Source organism: Leptonychotes weddellii, chromosome 10 (assembly GCF_054177405.1).
Source record: "Leptonychotes weddellii isolate Sample4059 chromosome 10, ASM5417740v2, whole genome shotgun sequence".
NCBI classification, from domain to species: Eukaryota; Metazoa; Chordata; class Mammalia; order Carnivora; family Phocidae; genus Leptonychotes; species Leptonychotes weddellii.
In genome coordinates, this window is record NC_138378.1 from 75,874,166 (window position 1) to 75,897,834 (window position 23,669).

At 44.5% G+C, this 23,669-nt stretch overlaps 1 protein-coding gene and 1 long non-coding RNA gene across 5 annotated transcripts in view; one reads left to right on the forward strand and one right to left on the reverse strand.

The window, feature by feature from the left end:
* LOC145723919 (uncharacterized) overlaps nt 1-5,506 on the forward strand; it is a 15,718-nt gene extending 10,212 nt beyond the window's left edge. The window contains exon 2 of the long non-coding RNA XR_014149339.1: nt 4,250-5,506. This is a non-coding gene — a long non-coding RNA (uncharacterized LOC145723919). The remainder of the gene's footprint in view (nt 1-4,249) is intronic.
* A 7,435-nt stretch (nt 5,507-12,941) lies between these two features.
* C10H2orf42 (chromosome 10 C2orf42 homolog) overlaps nt 12,942-23,669 on the reverse strand; it is a 27,929-nt gene continuing 17,201 nt past the window's right edge. For all 4 annotated transcript variants that reach the window (XM_081833631.1, XM_081833629.1, XM_081833632.1 and 1 more), the window contains 5 exons: nt 21,663-21,767; nt 19,650-19,757; nt 17,954-18,054; nt 16,442-16,604; nt 12,942-14,178 (listed from right to left, as the gene is read on the reverse strand). In XM_081833631.1, coding sequence (XP_081689757.1) covers nt 13,970-14,178; nt 16,442-16,604; nt 17,954-18,054; nt 19,650-19,757; nt 21,663-21,767 — 686 coding nt within the window. In that variant the 3' untranslated portion in view covers nt 12,942-13,969. The remainder of the gene's footprint in view (nt 14,179-16,441; nt 16,605-17,953; nt 18,055-19,649; nt 19,758-21,662; nt 21,768-23,669) is intronic.

Below are 23,669 nucleotides of genomic sequence, written 5' to 3' on the forward strand. Positions count from 1 at the left end.
AGCCCGATGCAGGGCTCGATCCAGCACCCTGGGATCATGACCTGAGCTGAAGGCAGACGCTTAACAACTGAGCCAGCCAGGCGCCCCTGGCCAAAGCATTCTTGAAAAACAGAATTGTAATGAAAAGGACTTGTACCACTAGATATTTAAATGTATTTTAATGAAATTGTGATTACTATTTAAGCATAAAGAAGCCAGTTCACAAAGTCTAAAATCAAATCTACCTATACATTTATAAAGATTTAGAATATGATTAAAACAGTATTTCAAGGGACACCTGGGTGGCTCAGTCAGTTGAGCGTCCGCCTTTGGCTCGGGTCATGATCCCAGAGTCCTAGGATCAAGCCCCACACTGGGAGTTGGGGGGGTTCCCCGCTCAGTGGAGAGTCGGCTTCTCCCTCTCCCTCTGCCCCTCCTCCTGCTCTCTCAAATAAATAAAACCCTTAAAAATAAATAAATAAAAATAAAATGGTAATTTGAATGGCTAGGGTAAAGATGCTTATTCAATAAAGAAGTTTGGGCTGGGGTGCCTGGGTGGCTCAGTCGTTAAGCGTCTGCCTTCAGCTCAGGTCCTGATCCCAGGGTCCTGGGATCGAGCCCAACATCGGGCTCCCTGCTAGGCAGGAAGCCTGCTTCTCCCTCTCCCACTCCCCCTGCTTGTGTTCCCTCTCTCGCTGTGTCTCTCTCTGTCAAATAAATAAAATCTTAAAAAAAAAAAGTTGGTATCAAAATTAATTCCAGAAAGATTAAATATTTATGAATAAAAATGTCTACCCAGAGAGAATTTTTTTTTTAAAGATTTTTATTTATTTATTGAGAGAGAGAGAATGATAGAGAGAGAGCATGAGTAGGGAAGAGGGTCAGAGGGAGAAGCAGACTCCCTGCTGAGCAGGGAGCCCGGATGCGGGACTTGATCCCGGGACTCCAGGATCATGACCTGCGCCGAAGGCAGTCGCTTAACCAACTGAGCCACCCAGGCTCCCCCAGAGAATTTTTTTTTTTAAAGATTTATTTATTTGAGAGAGAGTGAAAGAGAGAGATCACAGAGGGAGAGAGAGAAGCAGAGTCGCTGCTGAGCGGAGAGCCCAATGTGGGGATCACAACCTGAGCTGGGGCAGATGGTAACTGACTGAGCCACTCAGGCACCCCTATCCAGAGAGAACTGTTAATAAATTACTGTATATCCATAAGATAAAATGCTATACAGTCATTTAAAACAATGAGAAAAATATTTTATGACATGGAAATAGGATTGCAATGCACTGTTAACTAAGAAGACAGGTTACAAAATAGCACGTACAGTACCATTCCATTGAGAATTTGTTATATGCACCTTTGGTTAGAGAAATAACTAGAAAGACAGAGATCAAAAGTTAGCAGTAATTTTTTTTGAGTGATAAGATTATAAGCAATTTATATTTTTCTTTTTACTTATCTGGACTTTTTAAAACAACAAACATGCACTGATTCTGAAAAAAATGTATTTAAATGTATATGATTGCTCTATTTCAGTAGGAGCAATCAAAATATCTTCTTTTTCAAGAATATATTCTAGTATGCCCAGTTGCAAGGTATATTGTTTTTACTGAGCACCTACCTACTATCTCTCAAGTTCACCGTATATTATATTACTTAATCTTTCACAGCAATGTATGGGACAGGTAATAAAAATATAAAATAATTCCCATTTTACAGATGAGGCAATGAGGCCCAAAGTCAATCACCTAGTTAACATCAGGACTGGGATTTGAAAGCACATCTGTCTTTTTTTTTTTTTTTTTTAAGATTTTATTTATTTGAGAGAGAGAGAGAAAGAGAGCACATGAGAGGGGAGACGATCAGAGGGAGAAGCAGACTCCCCGCTGGGCAGGGAGCCCGCTGCGGGACTGGATCCTGGGACTCCAGGATCATGACCTGAGCCGAAGGCAGTCGCTTAACCAACTGAGCCACCCAGGCACCCCAAAAGCACATGTGTCTTTAAAGTCCATGCCCTAATTTGTAATTTGAAATAACCTAAATATCCCTCAGTGGGAACCAGTAAAATTATAGCATAACCGTATACTGTAAAACTCTATAGCCATAAAAATAAAAATGACAATGCTCTATTACTGATAAGGAAATGTTTCAAAAATACAGTGTTAAGTGGTGGGGGGGAAAACCCAACAAGATGCAGAAGATGTGTATAACATGGTACCATCGAAGTTAAAATGGAATAAAGAGGAGTATATCTTTATTCCAGCTTGTATATACATAAAAACAACATTAGAGGGATAAGCAAAAACCTAAATACAGGGTTATCTATTTGAAGTGGGGGAAATGGGCAGATGGGGCCTAGGAACAGGCCAGAGACTTTTCATTCTATGCCTTTTTATATTTTTTTAGTTTTGAAGCACGTAGATGAATTACCTATTCAGAAAGTAAATACATATAAACATTTTAAAAGCAAAATAAAATAAAACAAAGCTCCTGTCTTTTCTACTCTCCCACACCCCTTAGACATCCTTGGAGGGCAGGCTGCGTCTCCTTCCTCCTCCAGTGGCTCTAACAACAGCATCAGCACACAGCCCAGGGGAGACTGCCTTGCCAGCAAGCAGCGCCAGGCCAACCACACTCTCTTTCCTTATCCCTAACTTAGAAAAATAAAACCAGTAGGCAAATCGACTTGTCAGCATTTCTGAAGCCAGCTGTTAACCAATCCTCACTGCCCTTTACTCTCTTTTCTTCCTTTTTCCAGAAAAACCTGAAAAGCTCTGCAAAACTTTGCAAAATGCTTTACTAGCTCTGGTGGCCTTGTTTTCCTTCTCTCCCTTGGCCTGTGTCATCTTCATAGGCAAGGACCGCAGTCTGACTTCCTGCCAGCTCACCCTGCTGGGTTCATCTCAGTGCCTTAAAAAAATCTGTATTTTCCTAAATCTACAAACCTCAAATTAGAGGTCATTTTGTACAACTCCCCACCCAAAGGAGAACATTCCAGTTGTAAAATTTAGCAGAGTAAATATATTTGGTTTAAAAACACAATCCCTTGGTTTCACTTTGTCTAGCCAATCAACTCGAGTGACAGCTCTCATAAAATATCTGCTCTTGCTAAGGATCCCACAGGGCAGGTCTATTTGTGTGTGGAGTCTAACAGTGCAGAGAGCCCCAGTAAATTTCCAGTTAGTAATTCCATGACTGTTAATCGACACCTAATATGTATCCATGGCTATGTGAGGCCCTGTGCTGGGGACAGAAACAAACAGGAGACCCAGCTCCTGGTCATCTCTAATAATCCTGTTAGGACACCGTCAATTCATAAATGTGTCTGGACTCATTAGTTTTGTTCTTTAAATCCATTTGCAAGGTATCAATTATATCACTGAGTTGTGGACGTTTTCGTTTGTTAGCTGTGTGTGTCAGAAATAAGATTTATAGGAATGGCTTTCTCCTGCCTCTCCCTTTTTTAAAGTTTTGGGGAAATAGCTTTTTATATTGCAAAGATCACAGCCAGAGGTCAAACTCTAGGTAATGTAATCCACGTAAGATTCATTAACCTTTCAGGGTGTTAATTTAGTCATAACAATGTCATAGCTTTCAGTTTCCAGCTTTCATTAGCTAGAATTCTTTCGCTAATGTGCAGGAAATTTGAGATGTATGCATGCCAGATGTGTCCAATGAAAGGTTCTGCTTAAATCAAATGGGAGTCTAAAAGCAAGTCATTTTCAGCGACGCCGAGCTTGGCAAGGATTCAGGTGTCTAGAACCATACCACATACCTCTGGAGGGTGCTGGGCCAAAACACTGCCATCGAGCATTTTTAAATTTGCTAGGAACGCCGAGCCAAAGGCCCCATGGACTTCATGCCCACTCCTTATTACACATGAACAGTATCATCAGGAGTGATACCACGAGATTCATTCTGCATTAGTTTATTCTCAGAGGAAAATCCCAACCAGGTTGAGGATAATGTGCACCACAGAATATAAAAAGCAGCAAGAAGCTACTGCACCATTGTGGCTTCTACATATCCACACAACACATCAGCAGGAAGAAGGAGCATTTTATTACTCTCAGGTTTCCTGTCAGGACATCCTGGCTTGAAACACAGTTTTGCGACTGAAAAATATAAGATAACCGACAGATGCGAAACTGCCAGATTGTGTCCTTGAGGCTCCCAGAGATCTGTCAGCTTGCAAGGAGAATTCAAAAGCAGGTATGAAAAATCACCTATTCCAATTACTGAGAGGTAGGTTTTTTTTGTTTTTGTTTTCCAGGGAGGAAGAGCATGGGAATATGGGGACATGAACTGATTCAAGGGATCTGGCCTGGGGAAAGCCTCATGCACAGATTCTGAGCAGACAGGACCCTGTCTTAAACAGCCTTGGACCAAATTTATAAGATTTTACAAACTTGGGGTACAAGCCTTACCACATAAAGTGGTAGGTGAAACCAGGAATGTAAATTACTGAGCCAAGTTCAGCTACCAGCCTCGCCTCCACCCCCATTTCCCCAGCTTCAAAGAGAATGTAGGTGACCACAGACTCTGAAGTCTTGCAGGTTCGTGCAGACTTTTGAGGGCCTGCTGTACATCTCTCTGCCTTGTTCTGGTGGGTACTACCTGTTAACGCTAGTACTCACACTGCCCCACATTTGATCTTTCCTTCCTCAACCACAAACTTATACTACCTTCTACTAGTCTGTCTTCAGAATGCCAATTTTTTGTGTTCCAATTTCATCTCTGGTACCAAGCAGTACGATGAACTTTACAGTTCCGAAATTCTTGGTTCAGAAAAATAGTGCCGTGGAGCACCAGGTGGGCAGGTTTCACTCTCACCCATGCCTGCACCCGTGAACAGGGACCCTCCTAAGGAAACACATGGAGTCTCAGCATAGTCCACAGCCATGTGGCCACCCATCTCAAGGCCTGACTTCCTCTCCTCCCCACTCCCCAGTCCCTACCCCCTGGCCAGGAAAAGTAACAGAGAAGGTGCTTCTTAGAACCATAGTGTTTATATTTAGAGGTCTAGGGTACAATTCCATTTTCCTCTGTCATCACACCTGGCTTTTCTGGCTTTTAGAAGAAAATGCTCCACTCAGAGATCCTGACTTATTTCTTCCCAGGCAGTGAGTCATATTCACAGACAAACTCTATCCCCTGGGTCACAACCTCGTCACCTACCAGCTCATAAAAAATGATCAAAGACTGTGTGTCCTTGTACCTCTATATTAACTTGCAAATAATTCACTTAAATTGAGAGGAAAACACCTCAGCATATCCTCCTACCTCCCCACCCCTTGTTTTAATTTTCTCCATAGCACATCTGACATACTATACCACCCTTCCTCCCTCCCTCCTTCCCTCTCCTTTCCTTCCTTCCTTTCATAGTCTTTCTCTCTCTCTTTCCTCACTGGACTATTAACTTTTTGAAGGTAGTGCTTCTGTTTTTGTTCATTTCTGTATCCACAGAACCCAGCTCAGTGCCTGGCACATGGTACTCAATAAATGTTGAATAAACAAATTGTTGAATGAACAGCTGATTTTTCCTTCGTTTTCTCTGGGGCCTACCACTCCCTCTCCTGCCACAATGTTTTTCCTTTGGCTTAACAGCTAAGGGATCAGGTGACCGCATATTTTACGTCAGCCCTGGAGGGTAACTTCACTAAAGTGGGAGTGGGTACTTCTCCACCTCTGATATCTCCAGCGGCTGAAATCACATCCACTTGGCAAGTCTTACCGACCTTCTTGGGGCACCATCCTTTAACCTCCCACAGTAATCTCACCTTCCTCCAAATCCACAGCACTCAATGCTTGTATCACTCAACTACAATTTAGCACTTTCTGCCTTGTGCTGATAATTTTCCTGGATGTGACTGCAACAGGAAGGTCAACAATTAAGACAAGGGTAGTATTTCCTTGGCAAAGCTGGCTTCCTGCCCTTGCTCCCCCACCTCCTACCCTTTTCCCACAGGTCCCCATGAGGCAGTATTTACCTTGCTGAATTAAAACAAGAACCCAGATCTGGGCCTTACACTTTCAGGCTGGTCCACTGCAAGGGGACCCATCTCTCAAACACTATAAACTAAGCTCACACAGAAGCCAAGGGACATATAAACCAAATGCCAATCAACATACAGATTCACACAAAGAATAGCAGACATTCTAAGTGACTGGAATGCTTTAATTGACCTGACTGGCTGATCTTTTCCTCATGGTCTTAAGATTGCTTGGTAAATGTGGAACTTAGGGGACACCTGGGTGGCTCAGTCAGTTAAGCATCTGCCTTCAACTCAGATCATGATCCCAGGGTCCTGAGATCGAGCCCCGCCATCAGGCTCCCTGCTCAGCAGGCAATCTGCTTCTCCTTCTCCCTCCCTCTGCCCCTTCCCCAGCTTGTGCTCTCTTTCTCAAATAAATAAAATCTTTAAAAAAGATGTGGAATTTAGAACAAAAGTAACTAACCTGAAGTTACATCTCTCCTTTAGGGCAAGGCCTCTCTTCCCTGCTACAAGAGCAGTCTAAGGAAATCATGGAGCTCAATTCCCCTTAGGCAAGACCTGCCCTGCCCTTCCAGTGCTGGGGCTTACTTCTATGCTTCCAAGGATGGCCAAACCCCTTGTGTTCAGGTCTCCAAAATGCTTTATAACACAATTGATTAGACTTAACCTAAATTACAACCACTTTCCAGCCCTTCCTTCCTGAGATTGCTCTGAGTCATCTAATCAGCATTTGGGGTGTCCTCAAACTTTCAGGCAATAAATTTAGAACCTCAAGGTTTACGTTCCGGGTTAGCTAATCATCCATTACATGTGATTTTTACTGGGCTGAAGGCAAACTTATTTCCTGTCACTTAGGTGTGCAGGCTTTATTAGGCAAAACAGAAGAAATTTCTCCAATTAGACTATAAGCACCTGTCTTGTAGGTTTCAAGAACTATGTCTATGAGTCAGGACATAAAGGACTGCTTTGGCAGCAAACAGGAAGAAAAAAAAAAAAACTGCCTATTCAAAGTGGCCCTGGGTCAAATAGGCTCATCTGCTCTCTTGAGCAGAAACTACCTGCATTGCTCAAAACCAAGGAGTATTTCCTTACAAAGCCCTGGGTTTTAAGGACCTACTTCAAAATACCAGAGTCCATATTAGCTTGCCTTATCCTGGGAATTTCTCTATCTTTTGCACTAGCCAAGTTCAAGATTAAAAAAAATGAAAATGAAGAGAGGACTTCTGCCTTTGTTGCCTTTCTCTTGTCTCTTGCAGTTCCACATACAGCCTCAGCAGTGGGTACAGGCTGCCATTCTCACAACATAATACAGAGAACACAGCCATCCTCCCTGAGGTACACAGGATCCAAATTACACAGGCACCACATTTCTGCCTTTTGCATTGCTGACTGGCAAATGAGTAATGGTTTGTAGAAGCAGCAGGTGCAAGGAGAAGTGGCTCCTGCCAGGCAGTGCTAAAAAAAGGCCCAAGTCTGATATACAGGAGTCCTTCCATTAACACATGACTAAGGCAAAGTAGGGGGAAGCTGCCCCTTCCGTCTTTTGGAGCCACAAATGCTGCCCTTTATCTGTAACTTAACCTGGTTTTGTTTTCATACAAATGGCAGGGGTGGCCAGAGAGTGGGGATATGGAGGTGAAGCCCACAGTGTAATATGTCTTCAGTCATACCCTCTAGGATGGTCCTGAGCATCACATACCCTAGAGAAAGGCTGACCAGGCACTGTCTCTTTCTTGCCAGAGCCATGCAGCCAAACCTTAGTATGGTCTCCAAACACACTGGCTCTACCATATCCTTGCTGTAAGATATGAGGCATGTTATTTAACCTGCTGAACCATAGTTTCCTCTTCTATGTAAAGGGATGATAATTCCACCTAGCTCACAGGACAGGTTGTGGAAGTCGAATGATAGGGTAACTTGTGTGAAAAACCTAATACAATCTGTGACACATGCTAAATAAGCACTTCGGGATACGTAAGTGTTCCTCCTTCCAGGAGATAGTGTTGCATTCTGTTTACTCAGACCAGCCTCCTATAAGCTACTGGAGGCTTGCATGTCCCCAGGGATCAGGCCATCCCAGGAAAAAATGACTTGGCCACAGCAACGTAATATGAGATGAAAGATTCTGAGAAGGCACAGCAATAGGAGAAAGACAACTGAAGGGTGCCCCAAGGCAGTGTGCGCGGCAGACGGCTTCCAGCAGGAAATCCTGTGGTTCCTCATTAAGTAGTTTCACAGGGGCTAGGGCCCAGGGAAAATTCCAGTTAACTCACCCCTCCTTAAATTCTGATTAGGCCCCAGGTTCAACTCATTAGGTCATGGATGAGCCCTTTGCCCCTTGCCTTCCAAAGCCACTGGGCAGACTGTCGAGCTCATACTAAGAAAAGGGAAGCTCTGTCTCTTAAAAACCGGTACACGGAACTACACAGTCTTTTAAGGGCACCCAGGGATTAATGCCTGGGTGGCAAAAAGTGGAAATTAATTTTTATGTTTTGACTGATCATCATCTACCCTTGCTAGGGGCAGACGAATACATCTGTTAAGTGGACGGTACGCTCGGTATTTTACAAAGCACAAAACCGACATTCGGAGGGAACCGTAGGACTCCCTCAAGGCGGAGTAAGAGGCGGGCCGGGATTCAAACCCACGCCTCCTTGCCGAGCCCACGTTCTTCCTCTCTCCCCCGCTGGCAGGACCAGCACAAGTGAGGGCTGGCCAGAATTAGGAGGCGGGGGAGGAGGACAGCCTGAGCCGCGGCAGGGAGGGCGCGACTCCACCTTCCCCAGAGAGCCGCGCGGTCTGCAGCTCGGGTGCGGCCCGGACCCACGTGCCCGTGTCCACTCCGCTGCCCCGAGTTGCCAGAAAGTCGGTGCCCAGCCCAAAGGCGGGTCTAGAGAGGCCCGGGCCGAAGAACGACAGCGGAAGGGCCCCGCGCTGGGCCCGGCACCGCTCCCAGCCCAGCCCAGCCCAGCCCGCCTCGTCAGCACGTTTGCAGCCGCTCGGCCTCACAGTGGGTCACGAGGCGGGCGTGGTCCAGTCAGCCGGCGCGCGGCGCCACCTCCTCCCCTCTCCATCCCCGCGCGCGCCACGTCCCCGACTCCGGCCCCGCCCCCGCGAGCCACGCGGGGAACCCCAGTGTCGTCACCACCCTCCTGCACACTCGCCTTCCCGCGCTCTCCAGAAAAGACGCGAAGGTGGTGACGTGTCCCGGGCGCCAGCGAGGCTGCGCAGAGGCGTCGGCAACAGAGCGTGCTGCGGCGCCGCCTGGTGGAAGAGCGAGCTGCCAAACCGGCCGGAAGCGGAGGCGCGGGCGGGAGGAGAACGTGACTGACGTCATCTCGCGGTGGAGGGGGCAGGGGGTAGCCGCCGCGTGACCAGACCCTGCCCGCGGCGCTGGGGCGTCTTTCTCTTTCTCTTCCACCATTCTGTGGAGTGTGGAGTCGTCTTTATGCCCGTTCTTTTAAGAGTATAACCTTGCCGTTTTCGAACTTATCAAAGTTATATTGTTCGTCATAGAAAATTTGAAAAAAAAAGGGGGAAAGATATGTACAGTATGAATACTAGCACCACACCCTCCCCCTTCATATTTACTTCCAGCCTTTCTGTTACATTAAACAGAAAAGCACCATACGAGCCTCAAGGCTGTTAGAAAAAAATGGTAGAAGAGGAAGAGAAGTGCAAACAATAGGCGAAAGGGTAATAGCTAGTATTTAATGAGGATTTCCACACACAGTATCTTATTTAGTATGCACATCATCCAGATGAGGACACCGGACCATGGGGCTGAATAACCTGCCCAAGGTCGCACAGTTAATAGTGGGTGGCAGAGTCCGGGTTTGAACCCAGGGCTTAAATTCTGAACCAGATGGTGTGGAGAGAACAATGAAAAAGTGGTGCTGGGGAGAATGGAGAAAAACCGCGCAGGGAATGTGTGTGGTTACAGACTTTATACTTCTGTAACTGTCGAGTTGGAACCAGTTCGGAGGAGTCAGGCTAGTGGCTCCATGCGTTGGAGCAACTTCGTGGGAGCGTGCCATAAAGCAGCTCACACTAACACACTGCCTTGAAGCACTTAGGTGCATGTTAGCTGGTGCTCTAGCAGCCACCACTGATTGCTAGGTGTCACCGACCTCCAGCACTGCCCTCTCCCATTAGTGGCAGTGAGCAGTGGGAGTCCAGTACCAAGTCAGGCATTAGGTCTTGCTGCTCAAAGTGCAGTCTGGAGTCCAGCTGCATCTCTGCAGTCCTGTACTTTCTGCATCCAGCTTGGTGACACAAATGCAGAATCTTGGACCCCACCCTAGAACTTCTGAATGGGAATACGTATTCTAACTAGATCTCTGGGTGATGCCTATGCATGTTAAAGCACTATTGTCGAACAAGGCATCCTGCTCCCTTGGTGAGGCAGGTGGGATGGTAGAAAGACGTGAACTTGCAGAGCTGGATGGTGGGAGGGCAGACAGACAGGGAGGAAGAAGGTCTGGAAGAAGGGTTAAAAAAAAGCATCCAAGGGGTGCCTGGTTGGCTCAGCTGGTAGAGCATGCAACTCTTGATCTTGGGGTTGTAAGTTGGAGCCCCAAGTGGAGTGTAGAGATTACTTAAAAAAAAAAAAAAAACCTTGGGTGCCTGGGTGGCTCAGTTGGTTAAGCAACTGCCTTCGGCTCAGGTCGTGATTCTGGAGTCCTGGGATGGAGTCCCACATTGGGCTCCCCGCTCAAAGGGGAGTCTGCTTCTCCCTCTGACTCTCCCCCCTCTCATGCTCTCTCTGTCTCAGATAAATAAATAAAATCTTAAAAAAAAAAAAAAACTTAAAAAAAAAGCATCCAATAAGGAGTATCAGAAAATATCACAAAATGCAAAGGAAGAAAACTAGGAAATCAGAATCTGGGAGATAAAAAAAGAGAAATAGGTTAATGGGTAAGGTTTTTCTCTGTGGTTGGCTTTTCTGTGTTATATGTGACACATACTTGAGAGGGTCCAGGTCATTCAGAGTGCTGGAGGAGAGCAATCCCTGCCCATTCTCTCACCTTCAGCAGATACAGTGGGATTTCCTTGGGTTATTCTAGCAGAGGGCAAGTTCTGGGCCCTGACGGGGGAACCAGACGCTGACAGAACAGTGCCTCTTATTTGACATACACAGGTTGCATTCTGTAAGTGGCCAGAGCTAGGGGCCACCTACTCATGCAGGGGGCTGGAGTGTGTGTGGTGTGTGTGCATGTGTGTGCACATGTGGGCTGGAGGGAAGCACAGGTTATTGGCAGACCGAACATAACAGGAATCCGTGAAAGACAGGATGGACTTCTGTGACTGGAAATTGCTGGGCCGAGAAGGCCATAGGGCTGATGACATCTGGTACCTTGAGAGAGCCAGGTGGCAGGCCTACAGACTTTCGCTCAGGTGGGTGGTTCTTGGAGTCAGATTTTCAGGTCTCTGAGTGGCCTATTACTACTCCTCTAAGCTAGCAAGCTGCTAAGATGACAGCAGTTCTAGTAGAAGCAGGGACAAGACGGGTTAGAACCAAAGTGTTCCAGGCGGATGAGTAGCAAGTTGTTCTCATGGTGCCCACATTAGGGGTGCAGCCACGTTGTCTGGAGAAGTTAAGGCAGCATCCCTCTTAGACCTTTTAATTTACTCAGTCTAAGGATGATCAGTCTGTGCAGTAAATAGGTGGCTATGTGAACATGGAGGATTTTGAGCTGTTCACTCCAGAATACAAATGGTGGCTGCAGTGTTGAAAGGCAGCAGCTGAACAGCCATCTCCCAGGGATGGGAGATTCCTATGACTAATGGAGGTGTACAATGGATAGCAGGTGCAAGTGTGGATGGGTAGGGAGGCAGGTGGGTGCGGGGTTTGAAGAGCCCTTTCCTGGTGGAAGTATCTAGGATCACTCTGTAGTGGTAGTGTGGGGTAAGTCTGAAATGAGGTCAATACTGGTGGTGTCCCAGAGGTGTCTGGATGTTGAGAGTGGGTGCAGCAGTCCCATTGGTTGGTACTCCTAGGCCCATGCTTGACCTGTTAGAGAGGATGTCAAGTTATAAAACAGAGTCACCGTAACTCTGAACCCTATTCCAGATTTTGATGGGCTGTGATGGTGGGCTGGGGTGGTCCTGGGTGAAGACCTTAGCACTTGAGTGTGCACCTCTTTGGGTGGATCATTTGTCCCAGCCATGTGTTTTATGGCCTCGATTGTGCTTCTCGTCCCTGTGGCTATAGTCAAGTACTGCTAGACCCAGGCATTGCTTGTCACTCACAGATCTGTCTTGGTCCAAAAGCTGTGACTACCGTCCTCAAAGCACTCAGGTTGAAGGGTTTCTTGAATGGGCCAACCACTATGTTTCCTTAGGTGTTCTTCCTTTTCAGGCAGGCTCTGCTTCACCTAATTTTAATTTCTCCTCTTTCTATCTATGCAAACCCTTTCTCCTTTAAAGCCCAGTGCAAGTTCTAAGTTCTCTGTGGACCTTTCTGGAGTCTCTTCAAGGAATTCCACCACTGCCTAAAGCATTGTGAGTGCTCCACACACACTAGCCCCTCAATCACACAGGATAGACACTTAATTTGCCTACCCGCCCCCCCCCCTTAGGGGCCCAGCTCCCCGTTTTACCAAAAATGCCTATTAGAGTCTTTCCTCTGGGTCTTTGCCCTTTGGATGAGAGACAGAGCAGAGCAGTCAGTCCTGCTCTAGTGTGGAAGGAGAAGTCACACTTTCAGGCACCTCAGAGGAGTCAGAATTCTGGCCAGAGGGAGCTGCTCGGTGCTGAGAGTGAGTGAAACCCCAGGAGAGACAGTGATGGGTCACATGGGCAAGGGCTCCAGGGTTCCTGAGGCCTAGTCACATCCCAGTGCCACCACACGACAGCTGTCCAGCCCTATCTTAGAGTCCCTGAACCAGTCATTCATTCCCATTTTTGCCTGAGCTGGTTAGAGTTGGGGTTTTGTTACTTGCCGTCAAAAGAAAACCAAGAGCCTCCTTTATATGGATTTTTCTTGTGTTCCCAAGGATAATGAATTACAAGGAATTTATATCAAAGCAACATGATAAAGTAGAAAGAACATGTCCTTTGCAGTAAAATGAAACATTATTTTTAATGCTGTTTCCAGCAAGATAACCTCAGAGAGGCTGTCTCTTTAACTTAAAAGAAGGGGTAATGCCTAAATTCAAAGAATAATGAGGACTAAATGAGAAAAATGATTGGGAACGTATATGAGAGTGCCTGGGACATAGTAAGGCATATAGGATATGGTCATTCCCTTCTTTTCTCCCTGAACACAGGCTTCCAGTTCTGTGTCTTTCAATATCTCCATTCTGTGATCAATGAACTCAGCAATAGGAATTGAATCTTACTGTTAAACTTTTTTGAGACTAGAGAAGGAAATAAGTATCAATGAAATAAGCAACTAGAAGCATTAGTTTGAAATGTCAATATTCCCTTGACACATGGACCTCTTTTTCCTATTTCACTATTACTTAAATCTCCCCAAAGGTTTATAATTTTATCATCAGGCCAATATGATATATACTTTGGAAAAACTAGTGACACTGTGCTTTATTTGAGAACAGGATAAAAGGGCATGACTGGAACTCTGTCAGGATGGTCCTTAACATTCTGCCCTAACCAGGGTATTAGTAACTTTCCAACACTGTTGGTGTAAGGTGGAGTGCTGCTTACTTCTTAGAGAATTAGAAAAAGGTTGAAACAAACTCTAAATGGGAGTCCTTGAAGAAGGAAAGTGAGCTGGTTTCCTTTTTGTTCTTTAAAAATTCTAGCTAGAAATATCACCTAATTTATAATGAAGATTATACACAGCAGCACCAAAAAGGCCATTTACAAGAAGAGTTTTTCTTCAAAAGAATCCACTTGAATGTGCTGAGAACTTGTATCTTAACTAAGAGCAGTTCACTAAGGAACAGGGCCATCTAAATGCCTAACTAGGTATTTAAAATTGTCAAGGGGTGGGGATGTGCAAATTTAGCAGCAAAAGACTGTTTCATTTTGCCTCAAGGGAAAGTGATGGTGGTCAGAGGGGCCAGTTCCAAGGGCTGGTCCAGTGGCGGCCGCTGGTCTTGGTACTCTGCAACATGCCCATTTCGGTGGTGACCATACTCAAACTTGATCCGCAGCTCGCCAATCTTGGATTGGGGAAGGATATCTGGGATCCACTCAATGATGAAAGGTGTTGGCTCCTTTTGATCTGGGGAAGTGTTGCCTGAAGACAAAGAAAGAGAGAGATAGAGGAAGGGAGGGAGGGAGGAAGGGAGGAAGGGAAGAAAGAAAGGGAAAGCAAGCAAGCAGGGGGAGGGGAGGAGAGGGGAGGGAGGGAAGGAGGGAGGGAGGAAGGAAGGAAGGAAGGAAAAAAATACTGATTAGTACCATTCCAAAATTTGAGGATGGACAGATGTTACTCTGTTCAGGAATAAAAAAGAAGAAAAAAAATGAAAAAAAAAAAACCACAACAAACTAAGAGAAAAACAAGAAGAATCAAGGGAAAGGAAAAGTGATTACTGGTATACCTATCCAAAAGAAAATTTCAGGCAGGGTGCCTGGGTGGCTCAGTCAGTTAAGTGTCTGCCTTCGGCTCAGGTCATGATCCCAGGGTCCTGGGATCGAACCCATGTTGAGCTCTCTGCTCAGTGGGAAGTCTGCTTCTCCCTCTGCCTACTTTTCTGCTCTCTCTCTCTCTCAAATAAATAAATGAATAAATAAATACATAAATAAAATCTTTAAAAAAGAAAAAAAGGAAAATTCTGGTTAAAAAATGCTTTTGAAAAAATATAAAACACTAGCAGAATTAAAAATAATACAGTATAGCTTTCAAATACAGTTTAGGCATCTGGCTGCTCTGTCAGCAGTGTGCAAATCTTGATCTTGGGGTCGTGAGTTCAAGCCCCATGTTGGGCACAGGGCTCACTTTAAAAAAAAAAAAAAAAAAGGAAAGAAATTTTGACACATGTTCCAACATGGATGAACCTTAAGGACATTATGCTGAGTGAAAAAAGCCAGTCAGAGAAAAGACAAATACTGTATGATTCTATTTAGATGAGGTACCTAAAGTAGTCAAATTAATAAACACAAAGTAGAATGGTGGTTGCCAGGGACCAGGGGAGAGGTGAGAGTGGGGAGTTACTCTTTAATGGGTACAGTTTCAGTGGAGGAAGACAAAGTTCTGGAGATGGATGATGGTGCTGGTTGCACAATATAAATGTACTTAATGCCGAAGAACCATACATACACTTAAAAAAATTTATATTATGTATGTTTTATAACAAAGTTAAAAAATAATGTTGAAAATAGACATGGAAAGCAGTTCATGATGTATTTTTATGTTAAAAAAGCAGCTGGGGTATGATCCCATGCTTTATAAATTCTTTTCATGCACAGAAGAGAGTCTGAAAGGATAGATACCAAAATCTAATGGTGATGTCTTCCATGATGCATGGGATTATAGGTGGTTTATTTTTCTCTTTGATGCTTTATAATGAAATCTATGACTTCTCTGTAATGAACATGTGTTACTTTTATTCTATTCTTTTTTTTTTTTTAAGGTTTTATTTATTTGTCAGAGAGAGAGAAAGCACAAGCAGGGGGAGTGGGAGAGGGAGCAGCAGGCTTCCCGCGGAGCAGGGAGCCCGACGCGGGGCTCGATCCCAGGACCCTGGGATCATGACCTGAGCCGAAGGCAGACGCTTAATGACTGAGCCACCCAAGCATCCCACTTTTATTCTATTCTATTCTATTTATTTTTAAAGACTTTATTTTTACATAATCTCTACACCCACATGGGACTTGAACTTACAACTCCAAGATCAAGTCATGTGCTCCACCGACTGAACCAGCTAGATACCCCCTGTCATTTAAATCAGTTAAATTAATTACTTTTTGGAGAAAAAGAAAGAGAGAGCGAGCCTGTGCACAAGCAGGGGTTGAGGAGGGGCAGAGGGAGAGAGAGAAAGAGAACCCCAAGCAGGTTCCACACCTAGCCAGAGCTTGACGCCGGGCTTCATCTCATGACCCTGAGATCATGACCTGAGCTGAAATCAAGAGTCAGACGCTTAACTGACTGAGCCACCCAGGCGCCCCTGTAATTTTATTTTAAAAGCATTGTTTCAGGAGCACCTGGGTGGCTCAGTCGTTGGGCGTCTGCCTTTGGCTCAGGTCGTGATCCCAGGGACCTGGGATCAAGCCCCGCATCGGGCTCCCTGCTCGGCGGGAAACCTGCTTCTCCCTCTCCCACTCCCCCTGCTTGTGTTCCCTCTCTCGCTGTGTCTCTATCTGTCAAATAAGTAAATAAAATCTTTAAAAAAAAAACAAAAACACATTGTTTCAAAAGACACAAAACACTTTTTTCCACGATGGCCTTTACAAGATGAATGAATATTTGTTTAAGGTCAAGATCCAAAGTCTAGGACAGTGCAATGCACACAGCTGACCCTCTAAGGAAGCTGCACTATTGAAAATACAATTTCACTTACCAACTTTGAGAAAGGTTTTTAGTTCCAAGGGTCGCAACACAGGTTGCTTTTCTATACGACCATAGGTTTCTGCTATGCTCTCTACTTCCACTTTAGGGCATTTAAACAGCTCATAAGTCCCATCCCGGTTCTGGATAAAACTCCGAGTGATTTCCAAGGGCATCTGGACACAGAGACAATACCAAGAAAAGATAAGAAAGGAAAAACTCAAAGTAGACAAACATTTGGATGACGACAGATCTTTTACTTATTCTTTTTTGTTAAGTACACTCCAATTAATTAAAACTTCCTCTTGTATTTTCAAGTAAACACTGTCAACTGATCTGCCTTTTCTCCTTTACATCATTCACGGCTTTCCTTTTTCTTCTGTAACTTTAAGTTGAACCCCAGCCAAAGTATATATGAACAGAACCCCTAACATCTTCACAGCTATTCAACGGCCACTGGCATGGACTTGCTCTCCAGTCCGTTTTATTCCTCCCCCTGCCGCTCTGCCAGCATCATTCTCCTCCTGGAAGCCCCACTGATACTGCCTGTAGCGGACCTCACACCTTGCATGCTTCACACCATCCTTGGGACTGAGCCAGACAGAACTTGAACTGGTCTTTGCCACTAAACAGCACGGTGAGCTTCTCATGGCCTGTTTCTCATCTGCAAAATACAGTTAATACCAAAGCATGGCTGTGAGTCTGAATGAGGTGATGCAGGTAAGTAATGGCCAGCAGACCGACACGCCATGATTCTTAGCTCTCTTCCCTCGCCTCACGGTGCCTCCCTGAACCCCTGCTCTGGGCCAGAAACTGTCTCTGTGACACCAACATTTAAAGAGTTTCTCAAATGTCTTTAGTGCTAACACAGGCCTTTTCTAGGGCTCACAATTAAGTTCTATAGCTTCCCAACAACTTATTTTTTTTCCTGAATGTAACAACACTTTGCAATTAAGCTAATCTTAATGTATCCAATCATACTATGCTGAATTTTCTACATTAACCCTCAAATTTTCAGGATCTGCTTGAAAAAGAAAATGTTTAAAAATGTCTAATATTTCCCTTGCAAAAAGAATGCAAACTAATTAAGGGTCATTTCTCTAATGAGGACTAAATTGCAGTTTGCGGAGAAGCATTCAATTGTGCTGGGTTCACTGACTTTACAAATAGTGTATCATCTCAAATTATTTATATACTTTCTAGCTCCCTGCCAGTTAATCTAGGGCTCACCATAGCTAGTAGAGGTTCATTATTTAATTTACAAGAAAAATGATCTCTGTTTTCTGATCCCAAAGGCAGAGAAAAGGAATACTCTAACTTAAGATACTTCTTCAAGCCATAAGAAATAACCATTAAAATCATAGCACCAGACAGCTATGAATATTTCTGAATAATCTCTTAGTATGAGAAAAAGCAATTCTCTTTGGTGTTTATAACTCAAAGAACTGGTGCAAACATACTTCTTGCACTTGTTTCTCTCTCTTCCCCTCTTTGCCCTCCTACTATTGTAGAAATACCCTCTTACCTCTGGGGTATCTAAGATTTGTTTAACTTGCAGGATATTAGTGATATGCCAGGTATACTTGGAAAAGGTTCCCAGTGGCAAGGCATCTTTCCGAACAAAAGCTTCAATGTAAAAAGGGAACATGATTAGACTACCAAAAAATAACATTCTCTTTCATTGTATATGTTATCCAGTTTCTAGAAAGTTCAGGGCAGTACTATCCTCTCCTTATAGAATCTCAGCACTTTGAAAAAGAAATTCTAGAGGCAAATCTATAATGGCTTTGGCAAAATGTGATAAATGATATGGATTTCTGCCAAATAAAGTCTCTGATGCTTCTTTGAGATACTATTTATTTTTGCTACCTTAGAAACTTATTTCTTAAACAAACAAAAAAAAGAAACTTATTTCTTTGATACAGCTACACACACTGGGCTCCATTATAAGATAGCCTCTTACAATCTCTTACAACTTTTAGATATATCAGAGGTCAAATTACAGTTCTTAAAAGGATTATATGGAGTTTAAGCCAGTTAACGTGGTTGCCAATCTATTGCCTTGCCTGCAGGGTTTTAAAGGGTTTCACCAAAGGGCCTGAAAAAATAGCGAAGGGATGGGTTAAAATTAATGTATTAGGAGGCCTAAAGTTTAACGTGAAAGAAAGAATCAATGCTGCCTCAGATAGATAAGCTGTGAAGACAAAAAAAAATTTTTTTAAAGGTTTTATTTATTTATTTGACAGAGATAGATACAGCGAGAGAGGGAGAGCACAAGCAGGGACAGAGGGAGAAGCAGGCTTCCCGCTGAGCAGGGAGCCTTATGTGGGGCTCGATCCCAGGACCCTGGGAACATGACCTGAGCGAAGGCAGGCGCTTAACCGACTGAGCCACCTAGACACCCCAACAAGTGTTTTTTTTTTTTTCTTTTTAAGATTTTATTTATTTATTTGACAGATACACAGCAAAAGAGGGAACACAAGCAGGGGGAGTGGGAGAGGGAGAAGCAGGCTTCCTCCAAAGCAGGGAGCCTGATATAGGGCTCAATCCCACGACCCTGGGACCATGACCCGAGCCAAAGGCAGATGCCTAACGACTGAGCCACCTAGGCACCACAAGTTTTTGTTTTTGATACATACTGTAGTATGCCTACAAGAAGCCCGCCCAAATAATGATTAGAGCCTGCAATGCTTTTGTTGAAATGGGTTCATATCTAAAAATATCAAACTTCAGGATGCCTGGGTGGCCCAGTCAGTTAAGCATCTGTCTTCGGCTCAGGTCATGATCGCAGGGTCCTGGGATCAAGCCCCAAGTTGGGCTCCCTGCTCTGCGGAGAACCTGCTTCTCCCTCCCCCTCTGCCCCTCCTCCCAGCTCAATATCATGCTCATGCTCTGTCTCTCTCAAATAAATCAATAAAATCTTTTTTAAAAAATAAAATAAATTTAAAAAAATTATCAAACTTCTTGGTGGGCACCCTTATTGCACTTCATTGTTCTTTTACCAGGTTTGTGCTTTCTGAATCTTTCCATTACCTCTTACTGGAATAAGTATGGGGCCTTTGAGGAGGGTGATCATTATTCCAAGAGCTGACTGGCTAAGGCTTCATGCTCTGAGCATGTGACTCAAAGTCCTAATCCTGAAAATTCCACATGGTTTTTCTAAACATAATTCTTTAAGGTCAAGACATCTACTGCTATTCCCGAGGAAAAAAATCCCATACCTGTTGTGGAGTTGGGAAGCCGTTTCTTTGCACTTCCTATAGATATTCTTTGTTGCAGGGCATCGAAAAAGGACTGAGGAATGTGGAACACCAGTGGCTCTGGTTTGCCTACAGCAAATAAGAAGAAACTCATTTAGAGAAACTCAGTGGGCTTTCTGACATGTAGGGAGAAGTGCAAGAAATGGAACTGGGTGGCAATAATAACTAAAACTGCCACGGAGGCTGCTTTATACAGAAGCAAAAGGCTTTGATTGACCTTTATGAGTCAAGCACTGTCACCAGCCCTACTCTTGATCCCTCATAATTGTAACAAATACAGCAGGCCCTTGTCATCCACCAAAGATAAAATTTTAAATCCCCTGTTTTGTAAACACCACTGCAGCCCAGACCTTTCCCTTTAAAGAGTATATGAAATGAAATGAGAACAATGAGGCTGAGTTGAGAAGATAAACTTGATTCAGTCCTGCTCACTGTCCCCAGGCATTTGCTATGTGCATTCATGTCCAAGCAAAGTAACTGCAAGCTCCCACTCAGATGGTCTGGGCCATGAGCACTGCAGACCCCAAAGTCAGGACACTGTTTATCCAATAAGCATTGGCCTTTCTCTCTGAATATGATCTCAAAGCAGGCAAAATGTTTGAAAATACTTTTTTTTTTTAAAGATTTTATTTATTTATTTGAGAGAGAGAATGAGAGAGAGAGAGAGCATGAGAGGGGAAGGGTCAGAGGGAGAAGCAGACTCCCTGCCAAGCAGAGAGCCCGACGCAGGACTCGATCCCGGGACTCCAGGATCATGACCTGAGCCGAAGGCAGTCGCTTAACCAACTGAGCCACCCAGGCGCCCAATGTTTGAAAATACTTAACAAACCTCTTAAAGAAACTTGCAAGACACAAGGGTCAACAAAAAGTCAGCAGAAAGAGTGTTCAGGGGAGGGGTCAGAAGAGTTCAGACTTTTTCCTTAAAAATTATCCAAGCGGGGGGCGGCGTCTGGCTGGCTCCATGGGTAGAGCATGCAACTCCTGATCTCAGGGTCATGAGTTCAAGTTCCACAGTGGGTGTAGAGCTTACTTAAAAAATAAAATAAAATCAGGGTGCCTGGGTGCTCAGTCAGTTGGGTGTCTGGCTCTTGGTTTTGGCTCAGGTCATGATCTTGGGGTCATGGGATTGAGCCCCATATTGCGCTCCACACTCAGCAGGACATCTGGTTGGGATTCTCTTTCCCTCTGCCCCTCGGCAACCCCCTCTCTACAATAAATGGATAAATCTTTAAAAAACAAAAAACTGGGGTGCCTGGGTGGCTCAGTCGGTTAAGTGTCTGCCTTCGGCTCAGGTCATGATTGCAGGGTCCTGGGATCGAGCCCCACATCGGGCTCCCTGCTCCGCGGGAAGCCTGCTTCTCCCTCTCCCACTCCCCCTGCTTGTGTTCCCTCTCTCGCTGTGTCTCTCTCTGTCAAAGAAATAAATAAAATCTTTAAAAAAAAAAAATAAATAAAAATAAAATAAAATAAAATAAAAAACAAAAAACTGCCCTACAGGCTAGCCCCAACAGAGGGGAAACATCCAGAACCACTACCTGCCTGGATATAACTTAAGAGTGACTCTTAGGGGCGTCTGGGTGGCTCAGTTGAGCCTCCGACTCGTGATTTGGGCTCAGGTCATGATCTCAGGGTCCTGAGATCGAGCCCTCTGTCGGGCTCCATGCACAGTGCGGTGTCTGCTTAAGATTCTCTCTTTCTTGGGCACCTGGCTGGCTCAGTCGTTAAGCGTCTGCCTTCGGCTCAGGTCATGATCCCAGGGTCCTGGCATCGAGCCCCGCATCGGGCTCCCTGCTCCGCGGGAAGCCTGCTTCTCCCTCTCCCACTCCCCTTGCTTGTGTTCCTGCTCTCACTATCTCTGTCTCTGTCAAATAAATAAATAAAATCTTAAAAAAAAAAAAAAAAAAAGAACTACAACACAGTTACTTTAATTTCTCCTCCTTTCAGCAATAGCCAAGTCAGGTGACCAATACTTACCATCAAACTGATAGTGCATGGTTTGATGGATGCGTTCTGTGACGCTGGCCAGCCAGTCTTGGAAGGATAAGGTCACTTGTGCCTCATCCAACAGCTGACCGGAGGCTAGGAAAAACAAACAAAAACTTTTCAGTAACTTTTATCTTTTTTTACAGAAACAACAGTTAGCTGAAGATTGAAAAAGCTGAGGATTTTATACAGAAAAGGGCAATAAGCTGAAATTCAAAGAAATTTAGATACATTAAGTGAAATGGAAGATTCTATGTTTTTGTTTTGTTTTGTTTTAAGAATCCTTCACCCGAAGTGAAAAGCTGTGGAGATACTAATGGGTTTAAGATTATTAACCATAGTAAGTCTGCAGTCTTTCATCAACATTAAACTGCAAATTGAAGCGGTGTCTGGCTGACTCAGTTGGTAGAGCATGTAACTCTTGATCTCGGGTTGTGAATTCAAGCCCCATGTTGGGTATAGAGATTACTTAAAAATAAAATCTTTGGGGGCGCCTGGGTGGCTCAGTCGTTAAGCGTCTGCCTTCGGCTCAGGTCATGATCCCAGGGTCCTGGGATCAAGCCCCGCATCGGGCTCCCTGCTCGGCGGGAAGCCTGCTTCTCCCTCTCCCACTCCCCCTGCTTGTGTTCCTGCTCTCGCTATCTCTCTCTCTGTCAAATAAATAAATAAAATCTTTAAAAAAAATAAAAATAAAAATAAAATCTTTGAGGGGCGCCTGCATGGCGTGGTCGGTTTTGGCTCTTGGTTTTGGCTCAGGTCCTGATCTCAGGGTCATGAGATCAAGCCCCACCTCGGGCTCTGCACTCAGTGTGGAGTCTGCTTGAGACTCTCTCTCCTTCTCCCCCTCCTCCCTGCTCTCTTTCTCTCTCATAAATAAATAAATCTTAAAAATAAATAAATAGGGCGCCTGGGTGGCTCAGTTGGTTAAGGACTGCCTTCCGCTCAGGTCATGATCCTGGAGTCCCAGGATTGAGTCCCGCATCGGGCTCCCTGCTTAGCGGGGAGCCTGCTTCTCCCTCTGACCCTCCCCCCTCTCATGTGCTCTATGTCTCTCTCATTCTCTCTGTCTCAAATAAATAAATAAAATCTTAAAAAATAAATAAATAAATAAATAAAATCTTTGAAAAGCAAAATAAAATCTCTGGAAAAAAAGTCAGCTGCAGATTGAAGAATAGCCTTGTATAATGGCTGCTTTAGAGATCTATAAATCAGGAGATAATGATGCCGTAGCTACTATTCATTTGAAACTAAATTCTCATTAGGTAAATGTATATAGCGATAATTTGGGTAAAAAGCTATTTTATTCTATTTTATTTTTTCTTTGCACCAAAGGAAGTGATGTTAAAAATCTTCTAACTGGGGTGCCTGGGTGGCTCAGTTGGTTAAGCATCTTGCTTCAGCTCAGGTCATGGTCTCACGGTCCTGGGATGGAGCCCTGCATTGGGCTCCCCACTCAGCGGGGAGTCTGTTTGTCCCTCTCCCTCTGCCCCTCCTCCTGCTCATGCTCTCTCCCTCTCTCTTAAGTGAATAAATAAAATCTTAAAAAAAAATCTTCTACCTGATATATTTTTTAAGTTCAAGTCATATATATATATATATACACACATATATATATAAGATTTTATTTATTTATTTGAGAGAGAGACAGAAATAATGACAGAGATAGTGAGAGAGAGCACAAGTGGTGAGGAGAGGGAGAAGCAGACTCCCCGCTGAGCAGGGAGCCCAACTGGGGCTCTATCTTAGGACCCTACGATCATGACCCGAGCTGAAGGTAGCCACTTAACCCCTACCTGATATTTTTTTTTTTTTTTTTTAAAGATTTTATTTATTTATTTGAGAGAGAGAGAATGAGAGAGAGCAAGCACATGAGAGGGGGGAGGGTCAGAGGGAGAAGCAGACTCCCTGCCGAGCAGGGAGCCCGATGCGGGACTCGATCCCGGGACTCCAGGATCATGACCTGAGCCGAAGGCAGTCGCTTAACCAACTGAGCCACCC